The sequence below is a fragment of the Moschus berezovskii genome, chromosome 4 (assembly GCF_049115385.1).
Source record: "Moschus berezovskii isolate FMDL1 chromosome 4, NW_MosBer_1.0, whole genome shotgun sequence".
Classification (NCBI taxonomy): domain Eukaryota; kingdom Metazoa; phylum Chordata; class Mammalia; order Artiodactyla; family Moschidae; genus Moschus; species Moschus berezovskii.
In genome coordinates, this window is record NC_142463.1 from 112,342,366 (window position 1) to 112,357,088 (window position 14,723).

The window sequence follows — 14,723 nt, forward strand, 5'->3', positions numbered from 1 at the left end:
TATAGCAGTGTGTACATGCCCATCCCCAACTCCCTAACTCTCTCTTCCACCCTAGGTCTTATTATCCTTTTAAAATGTATTTATTTTTAATTGGAGGATAAGTGCTTTACATTACTGTGTCAGTTTCTGCTGTACATCAGCATGATTCAGCCATAGATGTGCATATGTCTTCTCCCTCTCAAACCTCCCTCCCAGCCCATCCCACCCCTCCAGGTTGTCACAGAGCCCTGGTTTGAGTTCTCGCATTCATACAACAATTCCCACTGGCTATCTACTTTATATTTGACTTTTACATACTTTACATATTTGTTTTTCTCTTTCTGACTTACTTCACTATGTATAATAGGCTCTAGGTTCATCCACCTCATTAACATTGACTCAAATGTGTTCCTTTTTATGACTGAGCAATGTCCAAAGAAGACATACAGATGGCTAATAAACACATGAAAACATGCTGAACATTGCTCATTATTAGAGAAATGCAAATCAAACTACAGTGTGATATCACCTCACACTGGTCAGAATAGCCACCATCAAAAAATCTACAAACAATAAATGCTGGAGAGAACATGGAGAAAAGGGAACCCTCTTTCATTGTTGGTGGAAATACAAACTGATACAGCCACTGTAGAAGCCAGTATGGAGTTTCCTTAAAAAACAAGGAGTAAAACTACAATATGACCCAACAATCCCACTACTGGGCTACCTTGAGAAAATCATAATTGTAAAAAACACATGTACCCCAATGTTCCTTGCAGCACTATTTACTGTAGCTAGGACATGAAATAACCTAGAGATCCATTCACAGATGATATTGGGTAAAGAAGCTGTGGTACATATATACAATGGCAATGCTTAACTTTTTATCATCGAAATTTAAGATATACAAAGAGACTAGTATAGGCTCCTCTTCCTCCATTTACATACCTACCATACAGCTTCAGAAATGGTGCTCACATGACCAATCTTGTTTTATCTGTACCTCTATCCACTTCCTGCCCACCCAACTCTTATTGGATTATTTCAAGCAAAATCATAATATTTAATGTACAAATATGAAGTAAAAGATGAATATTTTTAATAAAAACATAACCAGAATACTATCATTTATACCCAAAACATAAATTCTTCAAACACATAAATTATCCAAACATAATTTCTTCATATTAATGTACAAATTTCATTTAGTATTCCATAAGTAATTCCTTTCAAAGTTCATTTGTTTGGGGCAAGACCCATCCATTCCTTTTGACTGACATGTCTTAAGTATCATTTAATTTATAAGCCTTCCCTTTCTCCTTCTTTCTTTTGTTAAAAAAACCAGATCATTTGTCCTTTAGAATTTTTCCATAGTTTAGATTTTTCTGATTGCAATCCCATGGTGCTATTTAACAAAATCCTTTGTCCACTGCATTTTCTATAAACTGGTAGTGAGATCTAGAGACTTAATGGATTTACTGATAATTCAGGCTTAAATACTTTGTAGGTGGTATTGAATACTTCCATTAGGAGGCCTTTAATATTAGGCTGGGTTTTTTTATATCAGCTTGATCATTAGGTATAGCATGAAACATTCACACAACTATTTTTTGTGAATAGTTCCTTCTTCATCTATTGGAAGAATTATTCTAGCATCACCTATTTGATTAAGATACAGCTCCTACAAGAAAGGTAGCTCTATATCCTTTGAATAGGAAAAAGTTTTTAGAGACTACAGCATGTGCAATGGATGCTCATTGTTACTGAGTTACTAGTTGTTTCTAGACCTTTCCAGCAGATGACCTCAGAAATAGATAACATTTTTAAAATAAGCAGATTTTGTCATCAGTCTGCACTGACATTTCCAATTCAAATTTAGGTTTTCCAGGTTGTTACTTAATTTTTTATATTTGTTGTATTTCTTGTCTCCAGTGTTAAAAACCTTTGTCCCTAATAACATCAACGTAATTGGGTTCTGCTTTTGGAAGCTCAGTCTGGAGCCTGATTCTCCAGATGTTCAAATGATTTTTCAAAGTGGCCGATGTAAATTTTTAAATTCCTTTATCTGTAAGCCACTTGAAATGGATTATTTTGTCTGCAACTGAATCTTGAAAGGCAGTGTAATCAGGAGGGATGGACCTGTGCTTTGCTTGTGAATTATACACGCAGTCACTCATAGTGAAACCAATTGATACAACCTATTCCCCATGGGGAGAATAGCTGAATATGTATTAAACAGAGACCTGATTCACTCAGTCCTTTCTATCTAGGTACAAATCCCAATTCTCCAAAATTGTCCTTGTGTTTTTCTACAGCAGTCTTTCTCCCTCTCTTGAAATCAGACAGTAAGGAGCACTTTAGGTTAGGCTCAGAGAAGGTATATAGGCTTTTCTCTTGACTGTGGATCTTGGTCATTTCAGTGTAGTCTCCGAGGGGTCTTCCCATCACCACCTCAGATTGGATGAATCAGAAGACCTTGGAGTGAATGCACGTGGGCAAGAAGAACTGAAAAGCTGGAACTAGTTGTCCACTCCAGAGTCCTCAAGGACTGAACTAAGCTGGGTCTTTGGATCAGAGACAAGTCATATAAGTAGGATATTCCCATAACTTTCCATGGCATCTTCATCTTTAGAGCTGACCTTTCCAGCCGAATCATCTCAGAGCTGTGTCTTCACTTCAGAGTAGACAGTTGAGACCTGCTGGGGTGGAAAGAAGATAGAAGAACTGGAAGGAGAGGGTATGTGGGGTAATGGTAGTAGTGGGAGAGAAAACAGTCAGGAAATGAAACTCACCTGGTCCTCTAGAGATGTTCTGAAGGTATTGGCTGTGGAGAAAAAGAAAACCATAGGGTGATGAATATTTGGATCCACTCCAAACCCAGTCTTCTAGCTTATTCCCCATAATCTGGGAATCACTGGGCCTTCTGCATTGATTGTCATTTTTTCTTCTCTGCCACCTAACACCTCCTACAACACACGTGATCTTGTTTTACCATTTCTTTTTTTATTCTTTTTTTTTCTTCTAACCCCCCTCCCACTTCCCTCCTCCCCATATCCTTCCTCCATGTCATCCCCGTGCACCAACCCCAAGCATCCTGTATCATGCGTCGAACATGAACTGGTCACTTATGATAATATACATGCTACAATGCCGTTTTCCCCAATCATCCCACCTTCACCCTCTCTCACAGAGTCCCAAAGACTGTTCTATATGCCTATGTCTCTTTTGCAGTCTCGTATACAGGGTTCAGGTTACCATCTTTCTAAATTCCATATATATGCATTAGTATACTATACTGGCGTTTTTCTTTCTGGCTTACTTCACTCTGTATAATTGGCTCCAATTTCATCCACCTCATTAACACTGATTCAAATGCATTTTTCATGGCTGAAAAATACTCCATTGTGTATATGTACCAAAGCTTTCTTATCCATTCATCTGCAGATGGACATCCAAGTTGCTTCCATGTCCTGGCTATTATAAACAGTGTTGCAATAAACATTGCAGTACATGTGTCTCTTTCAACTCTGGTTTCCTCGGTGTGTATGCCCAGGAGTGCGATTGCTGGATCATATGGCAGTTCTATTTCCAGTTTTTTGAGGAATCTCCACACTGTTATCCATAGTGGCTGTACTAGTTTGCATTCCCACCAACAGTGTAAGAGGGTTCCCTTCTCTCCACACCCTCTCCAGCATTTATTGCATGTAGACTTTTGGATAGCAGCTATTCTGACTGGTGTTAAGTGGTATCTCATTGTGGTTTTGATTTGCATTTCTCTGATTAAGAGAGTTTCAGAAAAACATCTATTTCTGCTTCATTGACTATGCCAAAGCCTTTGACTGTGTGGATCACAATAAACTGTGGAACATTCTGAAAGAGATGGGAATCCCAGACCACCTGACCTGCCTCTTGAGAAACCTGTATGCAGGTCAGGAAGCAACAGTCAGAACTGGACATGGAACAACAGACTGGTTCCAAATAGGAAAAGGGGTACGTCAAGGTTGTATATTGTCACCTTGCTTATTTAACTTATATGCAGAGTACATCATGAGGAACGCTGGGCTGGAAGAAGCACAAGCTGGAATCAAGATTGCCGGGAGAAATATCAATAACCTCAGATATGCAGATGATACCACCCTTATGGCAGAAAGTGAAGAGGAACTCAAAGGCCTCTTGCTGAAAGTGAAAGAGGAGAGTGAAAAGGTTGGCTTGAAGCTCCACATTCAGAAAACAAAGATCATGGCATCTGGTCCCATCACCTCATGGGAAATAGATGGAAAAACAGTGGAAACAGTGTCAGACTTTGTTTTTTTGGGCTCCAAAATCACTGCAGATGCTGATTGCAGCCATGAAATTAAAAGACGCTTGCTCCTTGGAAGGAAAGTTATGACCAACCTTGATAGTATATTAAAAAGCAGAGACATTACTTTGCCAACCAAGGTCCGTCTAGTCAAGGCAATGGTTTTTCCCGTGGTCATGTATGGATGTAAGAGTTGGACTGTGAAGAAAGCTGATTGCCGAAGAATCGATGCTTTTGAACTGTGGTGTTGGAGAAGACTCTTGAGAGTCCCTTATACTGCAAGGAGATCCAACCAGTCCATTCTAAAGGAGATCAATCCTGGATGTTCATTGGAGGGACTGATGCTAAAGCTGAAACTGCAATACTTTGGCCACCTCATGCGACGAGTTGACTCACTGGAAAAGACTCTGATGCTGGGAAAGGTTGGGGGCGGGAGGAGAAGGGGGCGACAGAGAATGAGATGGCTGGATGGCATCACTGACTCTGTGGACATGAGTTTGAGTGTACTCCGGGAATTGGTGATGGACAGGGAGGCCTGGCGTGCTGTGATTCATGGGGTCGCGGAGAGTCGGACACGACTGAGCGACTGAACTGAACTGAACTGATTATGAGGAATGTTGAGCATTTTTTCATGTGTTTGTTAGCCATCTTTATGTCTTCTTTGGAGAAATGTCTGTTTAGTTCTTTGGCCCATTTTTTGATTGGGTCATTTATTTTTCTGGAATTGAGCTGCAGGAGCTGTTGTATATTTTGGAGATTAATCCTTTATCAGTTGTTTCATTTGCTATTATTTTCTCCCATTCTGCAGGCTGTCTTTTCCCCTTGCTTAGAGTTTCTTTTGCTGTGCAGAAGCTTTTGATTTTAATTAGGTCCCATTTGTTTATTTTTGCTTTTATTTCCAATATTCTGGGAGGTGGGTCTTGGAGGATCCTGTTGTGATTTATGTCAGAGAGTGTTTTGCCTACGTTCTCCTCTAGGAGTTTTATAGTTTCTGGTCTTACATTTAGCTCTCTAATCCATTTTGAGTTTATTTTGGTGTATGGTGTTAGGAAGTGTTCTAATTTCATTCTTTTACAAGTGGCTAACCAGTTTTCCTAGCACCACTTGTTAAAGAGACTGTCTTTTGTCCATTTTATATTCTTGCCTCCTTTGTCGAAGATAAGGTGTCCATAGGTGCATGGGTTTATCTCTGGGCTTTCTATTTTGTTCCATTGATCTATATTTCTGTCTTTATGCCAGTACCATACTGTCTTGATGACTGTGGCTTTGTAGTAGAGCCTGAAGTCTGGCAGGTTAATTCCTCCAGTTCCATTTTTCTTCTTCAAGATTGCTTTGGCTATTCGAGGTTTTTTGTATTTCCATACAAATTGTGAGATTATTTGTTCTAGTTCTGTGAAAAATATCATTGGTAGCTTGATAGGGATTGCATTGAATGTATAAATTACTTTGGGTAGTATACTCATTTTCACAATATTTGTTCTTCCAATCCATGAACACGGTATATTTCTCCATCTATGAGTGTCCTCTTTGATTACTTTCACTAGTGTTTTATAGTTTTCTATGTACAAGTCTTTTGTTTCCTTAGATAGATATATTCCTAAGTATTTAATTCTTTTTGTTGCAACAGTGAATGGAATAGTTTCCTTAATTTCTCTTTCTATTTTCTCATTATTAGTGTATAGGAATGCAAGGGATTTCTGTATTCATTGATTAGCTCTAGTAGTTTTCTGGTAGAGTCCCTAGGGTTTTCTGTGTAGAGGATCATGTCATCAGCGGACAGTGAAAGTTTTACTTCTTCTTTTCCAATTTGTATTCCTTTTATGTCCTTTTCTGCTCTGATTGCTGTAGCCAAAACTTCCAGAACTATGTTGAATAGTAGTGGTGAGAGTGGGCACCCTTGTCTTGTTCCTGACTTTAGGGGAAATGCTTTCAGTTTTTCACCATTGAGGATAATGTTTGCTGTGGGTTTGTCATATATAGCTTTCATTATGTTGAGATATGTCCCTTCTATTCCCACTTTCTGGAGAGTTTTTATCATAAATGGATGTTGTATTTTGTCAAAGGCTTTCTCTGCATCTGTTGAGATAATCATATGATTTTTATTTTTCAGTTTGTTAATGTGGTGTATTATGTTGATTGATTTGTGGATATTGAAGAATCCTTGCATCCCTGGGATAAAGCCCACTTAGTCATGATGTATGACCTTCTTAATGTGTTGTTGGATTCTGATTGCTAGAATTTTGTTAAGGATTTTTGCATCTATGTTCATCAGTGATATTGGCCTGTAGTTTTCTTTTTTTGTGGGATCTTTACCAGGTTTTGGGATTAGGGTGATAGTGGCCTCATAGAATGAGTTTGGAAGTTTTCCTTCCTCAGCAATTTTCTGGAAGAGTTTGAGTAGAATAGGTGTTAGCTCTTCACTAAATTTTTGGTAGAATTCAGCTGTGAAGCCATCTGGACCTGGGCTTTTGTTTGCTGGAAGCTTTCCAATTACTTCCTCTATTTCCGTGCTTGTGATGGGTCTGTTCAGATTTTCTATTTCTTCCTGGTTCAGTTTTGGCAAGGTGTACTTTTCTAGGAATTTGTCCATTTCTTCCAAGTTATTCATTTTATTGCCATATAATTGCTGATAGTATTCTCTAATAATCCTTTGTATTTCTGTGTTGTCAGTTGTGATATCTCCATTTTCATTTCTAATTTTATTGATTTGGTTCTTCTCCCTTTCTTTCTTGATGAGTCTGGATAGTGGTTTGTCAATTTTATTTACCTTCTCAAAGAACCAGCTTTTGGCTTTGCTGATTTTTGCTATGGTCTCTTTTGTTTCTTTTGCATTTATCTCTGCCCTAATTTTTATGATTTCTTTCCTTCTGCTAACCCTGGGGTTCTCCATTTCTTCCTTTTCTAGTTTCTTTAGATGTAGAGTTAGGTTATTTAGTTGACTTTTTTCTTGTTTCTTGAGGTGTGCCTGTATTGCTATGAACTTCCCCCTTAGCACTGCTTTTACAGTGTCCCAGAGGTTTTGGGTTGTTGTGTTTTCATTTTCATTCATTTCTATGCATATTTTAATTTCTCTTTTGATTTATTCTATGATTTGTTCATTATTCAGCAGTGTGTTGTTCAGCCTCCATATGTTGGCATTTTTAATAGTTTTTCTCCCATAATTGAGATCTAATCTTACTGCATTGTGGTCAGAAAAGATGCTTGAAATGATTTCAATTTTTTTGAATTTACCAAGGCTAGATTTATGGCCTAGGATGTGATCTATCCTGGAAAAGATTCTGTGTGCGCTTGAGAAAAAGGTGAAATTCATTGTTTTGGGGTGAAATGTCCTATAGATATCTATTAGGTCTAACTGGTCTGTTGTATCATTTAAAGTTTGTGTTTCCTTGTTAGTTTTCTGTTTAGTTGATCTATCCATAGATGTAAGTGGGGTATTAAAGTCTCCCACTATTATTGTGTTATTGTTAATTTCCCCTTTCATACTTGTTAGTAATTGTCTTACATATTGCGGTGCTCCTATGTTGGGTGCATAGATATTTATAATTGTTATATCTTCTTCTTGGATTGATCCTTTGATCATTATGTAGTTTCCTTCTTTGTCTCTTTTCACAGCCTTTGTTTTAAAATCAATTTTATCTGATATGAGTATTGCTACTCCTGCTTTCTTTTGGTCTCTATTTGCGTGGAATAACTTTTTCCAGCCCTTCACTTTCTGTCTGCATGTGTCCCTCGATTTGAGGTGGGTCTCTTGTAGACAACATATATGGGGGTCTTGTTTTTGTATCCATTCAGCCAGCCTTTGTCTTTTGGTTGGGGCATTCAACCCATTTACATTTAAGGTGATTATTGATAAGTATGATCCCGTTGCCATTTTCATTATTGTTTTGGGTTCAAGTTTATATACCCTTTCTGTGTTTCCAGTCTAGAGAAGATCTTTTAGCATTTGTTGGAGAGCTGGTTTGGTGATGCTGAATTCTCTCAGCTTTTGCTTGTCTGTAAAGCTTTTGATTTCTCCTTCATATTTGAATGAGATCCTTGCTGGGTACAGTAATCTGGGCTGTAGGTTATTTTCTTTCATCATTTTAAGTATGTTTTGCCATTCCCTCCTGGCCTGTAGAGTTTCTGTTGAAAGATCAGCTGTTATCCTTATGGGGATTCCCTTGTGTGTTATTTGTTGTTTTTCCCTTGCTGCTTTTAATATTTTTTCTTTGTGTTTGATCTTTGTTAATTTGATTAATATGTGCCTTGGGGTATTTCACTGTGGATTTATCCTGTTAGGGACTCTCTGGGATTCTTGGACTTGGGTGATTATTTCCTTCCCCATTTTAGGGAAATTTTCAACTATTATCTCCTGAAGTATTCTCTCATGGTCTTTCTTTGTCTTCTTCTTCTGGGACTCCTATGATTCAAATGTTGGGGCGTTTAATATTGTCCTATATGTCTCTAATATTGTCCTCATTTTTTTTATTCTTTTTTCTTTTTCCAACTCTGTTTCATTTATTTCTACAATTCTATCTTCTAGCTCGCTTATCCTGTCTTCTGCCTCCGTTATTCTACTGTTTTTGCCCTCGAGAGTGTTTCTGATCTCATCTATTGTATTATCCATTGTATATTGACTCTTTTTTATTTCCTCTAATTCCTTATTGAACATTTCTTCCATCTTCTCAATCCTTTTCTCCAGTTTATTTATCTGTAACTCCATTTTGCTTTCCAGATTTTGAATCATTTTCACAATTAAAATTCTAAATTCTTTATCGGATAGGTTCCCTATATCTTCCTCTTTTGTTTGTGTTGGTGGGCATTTATCCTGTTCCTTTACTTGTTGGGTATTTCTCTGCCTCTTCATCTTACTTATATTGCTGTGTTCGGGGTGGCCTTTCCGTCTTCTGACAGTTTGTGGAGTTCTCTTTATTATGTATTTACCTCGTTGTGTGTGGGGTTGGATGGGTGACTTGTCAAGGTTCCCTTGACAAGCTTGAGTAGACGTTCTGGTGGGTGGAGCTGGATTTCTTCTCTCTGGAGTGCAATGAAGTGTCCAGTAATGAGTTTGAGATGTCAGTGGGTTTGGGGTGGCTTTGGGCAGCCTGTATATTGAAGCTCAGTGCTATTCTCCTGTGTTGCTAGATAGCTTGCGTAGTATGTCTTTCACTGAAACTTGTTGACCCTTGGGTGGTGCCTGGTTTCAGTGTATGTATGGAGGCCTTTGATGAGTACCTATCAATTAATGTCTCTGGAACCGGAGATCTCTGGTGTTCTCAGGATTTGGCCTTAAGCCTCTGCCTCTGGATTTCAGTCTTATTCTTGCAGGAGGCTCAAGGCTTCTCCCTCTTCTGTTTTCTGGTCTCCTCAGTGCCTAATTCCCGTCCTGACACCAGAATGCGGTGGTGGACATTTTTTTTTTTCCCCAGCTCCCCTATTCAGTCCTGCTATAGGGAGGGAGGAACAGCTAACAAATATCCCTGGTGTCTGTGGGGAGTGCTCGCGGTGTCTCGGCTACACTGGGAATGCTCCCGCTCGGGGCGTGTGTGCTTTCCCTGTTTATGCTGCTTAGGCTTTAGTTTGCTCTGCTGCAAGCTGTGCGCGGGTGGCGCTGGGTTGCATGCACTTCCCAGGTCTGAGCAGCTCAGGTTCAGGTCCTCGTGTACTTGACAAAGGCGCAGACTTGGCTGGGCCTGCGTTTTGTGCCTTCCCCAGTCCTAGCAGCTCAGGTGACCAGGCGTTTGGCGAGCGCGGTCGCTGCGACTTATCGCCTTCCCGGTCCCTGCCGCTGGGTTTTCTGGGGGTACAACCGGCGCAGTTTCTCAGGCGGATATCGACCGGCCCGAACCCAAGAAGTCCTGGCCAGCAAGGAAACCTGCCTGCAGCTTGGCACGGGAAGCCTCTCTGGGGCTGTGGCTGCCCCCGCCCTGGCTCAGGCTGCCCTCCCCGCCCACGTCTGCGGGGGCTGGGGGAAGGGCCGCCTGCTACAGGCTCACTCCGCTCAGCGCCCGGTTCTGTGGGCGGGGCTGGCTTGGGGCTTTTTCACAGGTTTTTTTCCAGCCCTCTCGCCCTTCAGCTGCAACCTCTGCTCTGGTATCCCAAGTTCGAGCCCTCAGTCTGCCCTGGGGCGCCCAAGCCCGGTTCTCCCTCTAAGCGCAGCCGCTGGTTCTCCCTCTAAGCGCAGAGCCATTCTCCCTCTTGTTTTACCATTTCTTAACCCAACCCTCTGGATGTTCTTTGCAAGCTCCATTGACCTATAAAGTTCTCCCTCGATACCACAAAGAGAAACCTCACTACCTTTCTTTACCAGATGTTAAGAGATACTTTCTCTCTTAGTTTCAATTATTGCCTTTCTTAATTTATAGCACCTCCATCTCACCAATCGCAAAGTCCAACCCCTGCTTGTTCTGCAAGTCCCCACTAAAATCCTTTAAATGTATGCCCTGAGGGAAAAACTGTCTTACATTAGCATGTTCTGGTTTTGATTTGATTGCCAAAGTTTCTTAGAGATGGAGCCACAGTAAGAGAAAACTTTAGCAGGTACAATTTCTCACATCTTCCTTATTAGACATAAAGAATCTCAGAGCAGATAGAATCATGAGAACTATATAGTAATTTTATGGTGGGATAGAGCCTGGGAAAAAAGATACATCCTGGGATACTCTATTTTTCATCCTATTTTTTCCATGGATCTTTTGGAGTTACAAATCTTTTTAATGACTGAATAGAAGCTATGTACTCTCTCCCTGGAATAATAGACACATGCAAGGAACTTTGCATGCAATTTCAGGAGCTTCATGCAAACACTGAGGCACTGGTGAAGGAATATTGCTACCGATCATCAACACAGAAAGTGCCTGAAATATAACTCATCCACCAATACAGAGCTCAGCTTCAAGGATGTTTTGACAAATATGTCGAAGACAGAGTGTGAAGAGCAGCAACTGATCAAGGTGACTCTATAAGAAGCACCCAATTAACCCAATCAAATTGGTGGCAATTTTAATTCTGTCATTCAAAAGATCCTGATTAGTGAGGATGGCTGAGAAATCAGTGACAGACAAAGCAGATGTTCAGAGGATATGCATTAGTCAAATATAGCAATAGGCACTATATGCAGCAAATATTATAGTAAAACAGAAGACTTATTCTTCACTGGATTTGGGGCCTTACAGAAGTCCTTAACCTCATTTGTAAACCAAGTTCAGGATCAGGTTACAATTGAAATTTCTACTAGACACAAGGATACTGAAAAGGCAACTTACAAGATGGAAAAAAACACTTGCAAGCCATATTATCAGATAAGAGATTCATATGCAAAATAATAAGGAATTCATACAACTCAACAGCTAAACTAAAAATAATAATAACCCAATTTTAAAATGGACAAAGGATCTGAAGAGATGTTTCTCTAAAGAAGACATGCAAACGGTCAGCAGTTATTGAAAAGGTGCTCAACATCAGTAATCATCAGGGGAATCAAAACCAGACTGAGATATCATACCTGTTAGGATGGCTGTTATTAAAAAGACAAAAGATGATAAGAGTTGGCAAGGATGTGGAGAAAAAGGAATTCTGGAACACTGTCGGTGAGAGTGTAAATTGGTACTGCTAATATGGAAAACTGTATGGAAGTTTCTTAAAAAGTTAAAAATAAAACTATTGTATGATCCAGCAATTCCACTTCTAAGTGCATATCCAAAGAAATTGAAATCAGGATCTTGAATAGATCACAGCAAGATATAGAAACAACTTAAAAGTTTATTAATGGATGAATGAAAATGGAAATATGATACACACACACAGACATACACACACATATACAATGGAATATTATTCCACCTTAAGAAAAACACACATACACAATGGAGTATTATTCCACCTTAAGAAAGAAGGAAATCCTGTCATTTGTGACAACACAGTTGGATCTGGAAGACATTATGCTAAGAAAAATAAGCCAGATACAGAAGGACAAATACTGTATTTTCTCAAACTCATAGAGGCAGAGTAGAATGGTGGTTACGAGCTTGGGGAAAGGAAACTAGAAGTAAGGCTCAAAAGGTACAAAGTTTGAGTTATCAAGGATGAATACATTATGGAGGTATACTGTATAGTAATAAGAGAAGTGGAAGGCAAAGGAGAAAGGAAAAGATATACTAAACTGAATGCAGAGTTACATAGAAGAACAAGGAGAGATAAGAAGGCCTTCTTAAGGAAACAGTGCAAAGAAATAAAGGAAAGCAATAGAATGGGAAAGACTAGAGATATATTCAACAAAATTGGAGATATCAAGGGAATATTTCATGCTAAGATGGGCACAATAAAGGACAGAAACAACAAGGACCTAATAGAAACAGAAGAGATTAAGAAAAGGTAACAAGAATATACAGAAGAACTGTACAAAAAAAGCTCTTAATGACCCAGATAACCATGATGGTGTGGTCACTCACCTAGAGCCAGACATCCTGGAGTGTGAAGTCAAGTGGGCCTTAGGAAGTATTACTACGAACAAAGCTAGTGGAGGTGATGAAATTCCAGCTGAGCTATTTCAAATCCTAAACGATGATGCTGTTAAAGAGCTGCACTCCATATGCCAGCTGCTGCTACTGCTGCTAAGTCACTTCAGTCGTGTCCGACTCTGTGTGACCCCATAGACAGCAGCCCACCAGGATCCACTGTCCCTGGGATTCTCCAGACAAGAACACTGGAGTCTGTTGCCATTTCCTTCTCCAATGCATGAAAGTGAAAAGTGAAAGTGAAGTCGTTCAGTCATGTCCGATTCTTTCTGATCCCATGGACTGCAGCCTACCAGGCTCCTCCATCCATGGGATTTTCCAGGCAAGAGTACTGTAATGGGATGCCATTGCCTTCTCTACAATATGCCAGGAAATATGGAAAATTCAGCAGTAGCCACAGGACTGGGAAAGGTCAGCTTTCATTCCCATCCCAAAAAAGGACAATGCCAAAGAATGTTCAAACTCTTGTACAATTGCCCTCATTTCACATGCTAGCAAGATTATGCTCAAAATCCTTCAAGTTAGGCTTCAGCAGTACATGAACAGAGAACTTCCAGATGTACAAGTTGGATTTAGAAAAGGCAGAGGAACCAGAGATAAAATTTCCAACATCTGCTGGATCAGAAAGTGAAGTCGCTCAGTCGTGTCCGACTCTTCGCGACCCCATGAACCATAGCCTACCAGGTTTCTCCGTCCATGGGATTTTCCAGGCAAGAGTACTGGAGTAGGTTGCCATTTCCTTCTCCAAGAAAAAGCAAAGGAATAAAAAAAAAAATCTTTTTCTGCTTCATTGACTATGCTAAAGGCTTTGACTGTGTGGATCACAAGAAACTGTGGAAAATTCTTAAAAAGATGGGTTTATCAGACCACCTTACCTGTATCCTGAGAAGTCTGTATGTAGGACAAGAAGAAACAGTTAGAACCAGACATGAAATGATAGACTGGTTCAAAATTGGGAAAGGAGTACATCTAGGCTATATATTGTCACTCTGCTTAATTAACTTAAAAGCAGAGTACATCATGTGAAATGCCAAGTTGGATGAAGCACAAGCTGGAATATCAAGATTGCTGGGAGAAATATCTACCTCAGATATGCAGATGACATCACTTTAATGGCAGAAAGCAAAGAGGAACTTAAGAACCTCTTGATGAAGATGAAAGAGAAGAGTGGAGTAAGCTGGCCTAAAACTCAACATTCAAAAAACTAAGATTATGGTATCCAGTCCCATCACTTCATGGCAAATAGAAGGGGGAAAAGCGGAAACAGTGAGAGACTTTATTTTCTGGGGCTCCAAAATCACTGTAATGATGACTGCAGCCATGAAATTAAAAGACACTTACTCCTTGGAAGAAAAGCTATGACACACCTAGACTTCATATTATAAACAGAGATATAACTTTGCCAACAAAGGTACATCTAGTCAAAGCTATAGTTTTTCCAGTAGTCATGTATGTGAGAGTTGCCCCATAAAGAAGGCTGAATGCCAAAGAATCAATACTTTCAAGTTGTGATGCTGAAAAAGACTCTTGAGAGTCCCTTGGACTGCAAGGAGATCAAACCTGTCAATCCTAAAGGATATCAATCCTGAATATTCATTGGAAGGACTGGTGCTGAAGCTCCGATTATTTGGCCATCTAATTTGAAGAAGTGACTCATTGGAAAAGACCCTGATGCTGGGGAAGATTGAAGGCAGGAGGAGAAGAGGGCAACAGAGGGTGAGATGGTTGGATGACATCATTGACTCAGTGCACATGAGTTTGAGGAAACTCCAGGAGATAGATAAGGACAGGGAAGCCTGGCATGTTGTAGTTCATGGGATAGCAAAGAATTGGACAAGACTTAGCAACTGAGCTACATATTGCAATCACTAACTATATTTTATTGTATACTTAAAATTAGCTAAGAAGGTAAATCTTATGTTAAGTGTCCTTAAAACACATCATCATTA

The 14,723-nt window shown here is 39.7% G+C and overlaps 1 protein-coding gene across 3 annotated transcripts in view; it reads right to left on the reverse strand.

Moving 5' to 3' along the window:
• Positions 1-242: 242 nt before the first annotated feature.
• The window catches only part of FCRL4 (Fc receptor like 4), a 44,479-nt gene continuing 29,998 nt past the window's right edge, over positions 243-14,723 (reverse strand). The window contains exons 12-13 of one of the 3 annotated variants that reach the window (XM_088835915.1): positions 2,772-2,803; positions 243-2,703 (exon numbers count right to left, since the gene is read on the reverse strand). In XM_088835915.1, the coding sequence (XP_088692041.1) occupies positions 2,656-2,703; positions 2,772-2,803 (80 nt within the window). In that variant the 3' untranslated portion in view covers positions 243-2,655. The remainder of the gene's footprint in view (positions 2,704-2,771; positions 2,804-14,723) is intronic. The other 2 variants (XM_088835916.1, XM_055403639.2) reach the window with 2 other exon arrangements.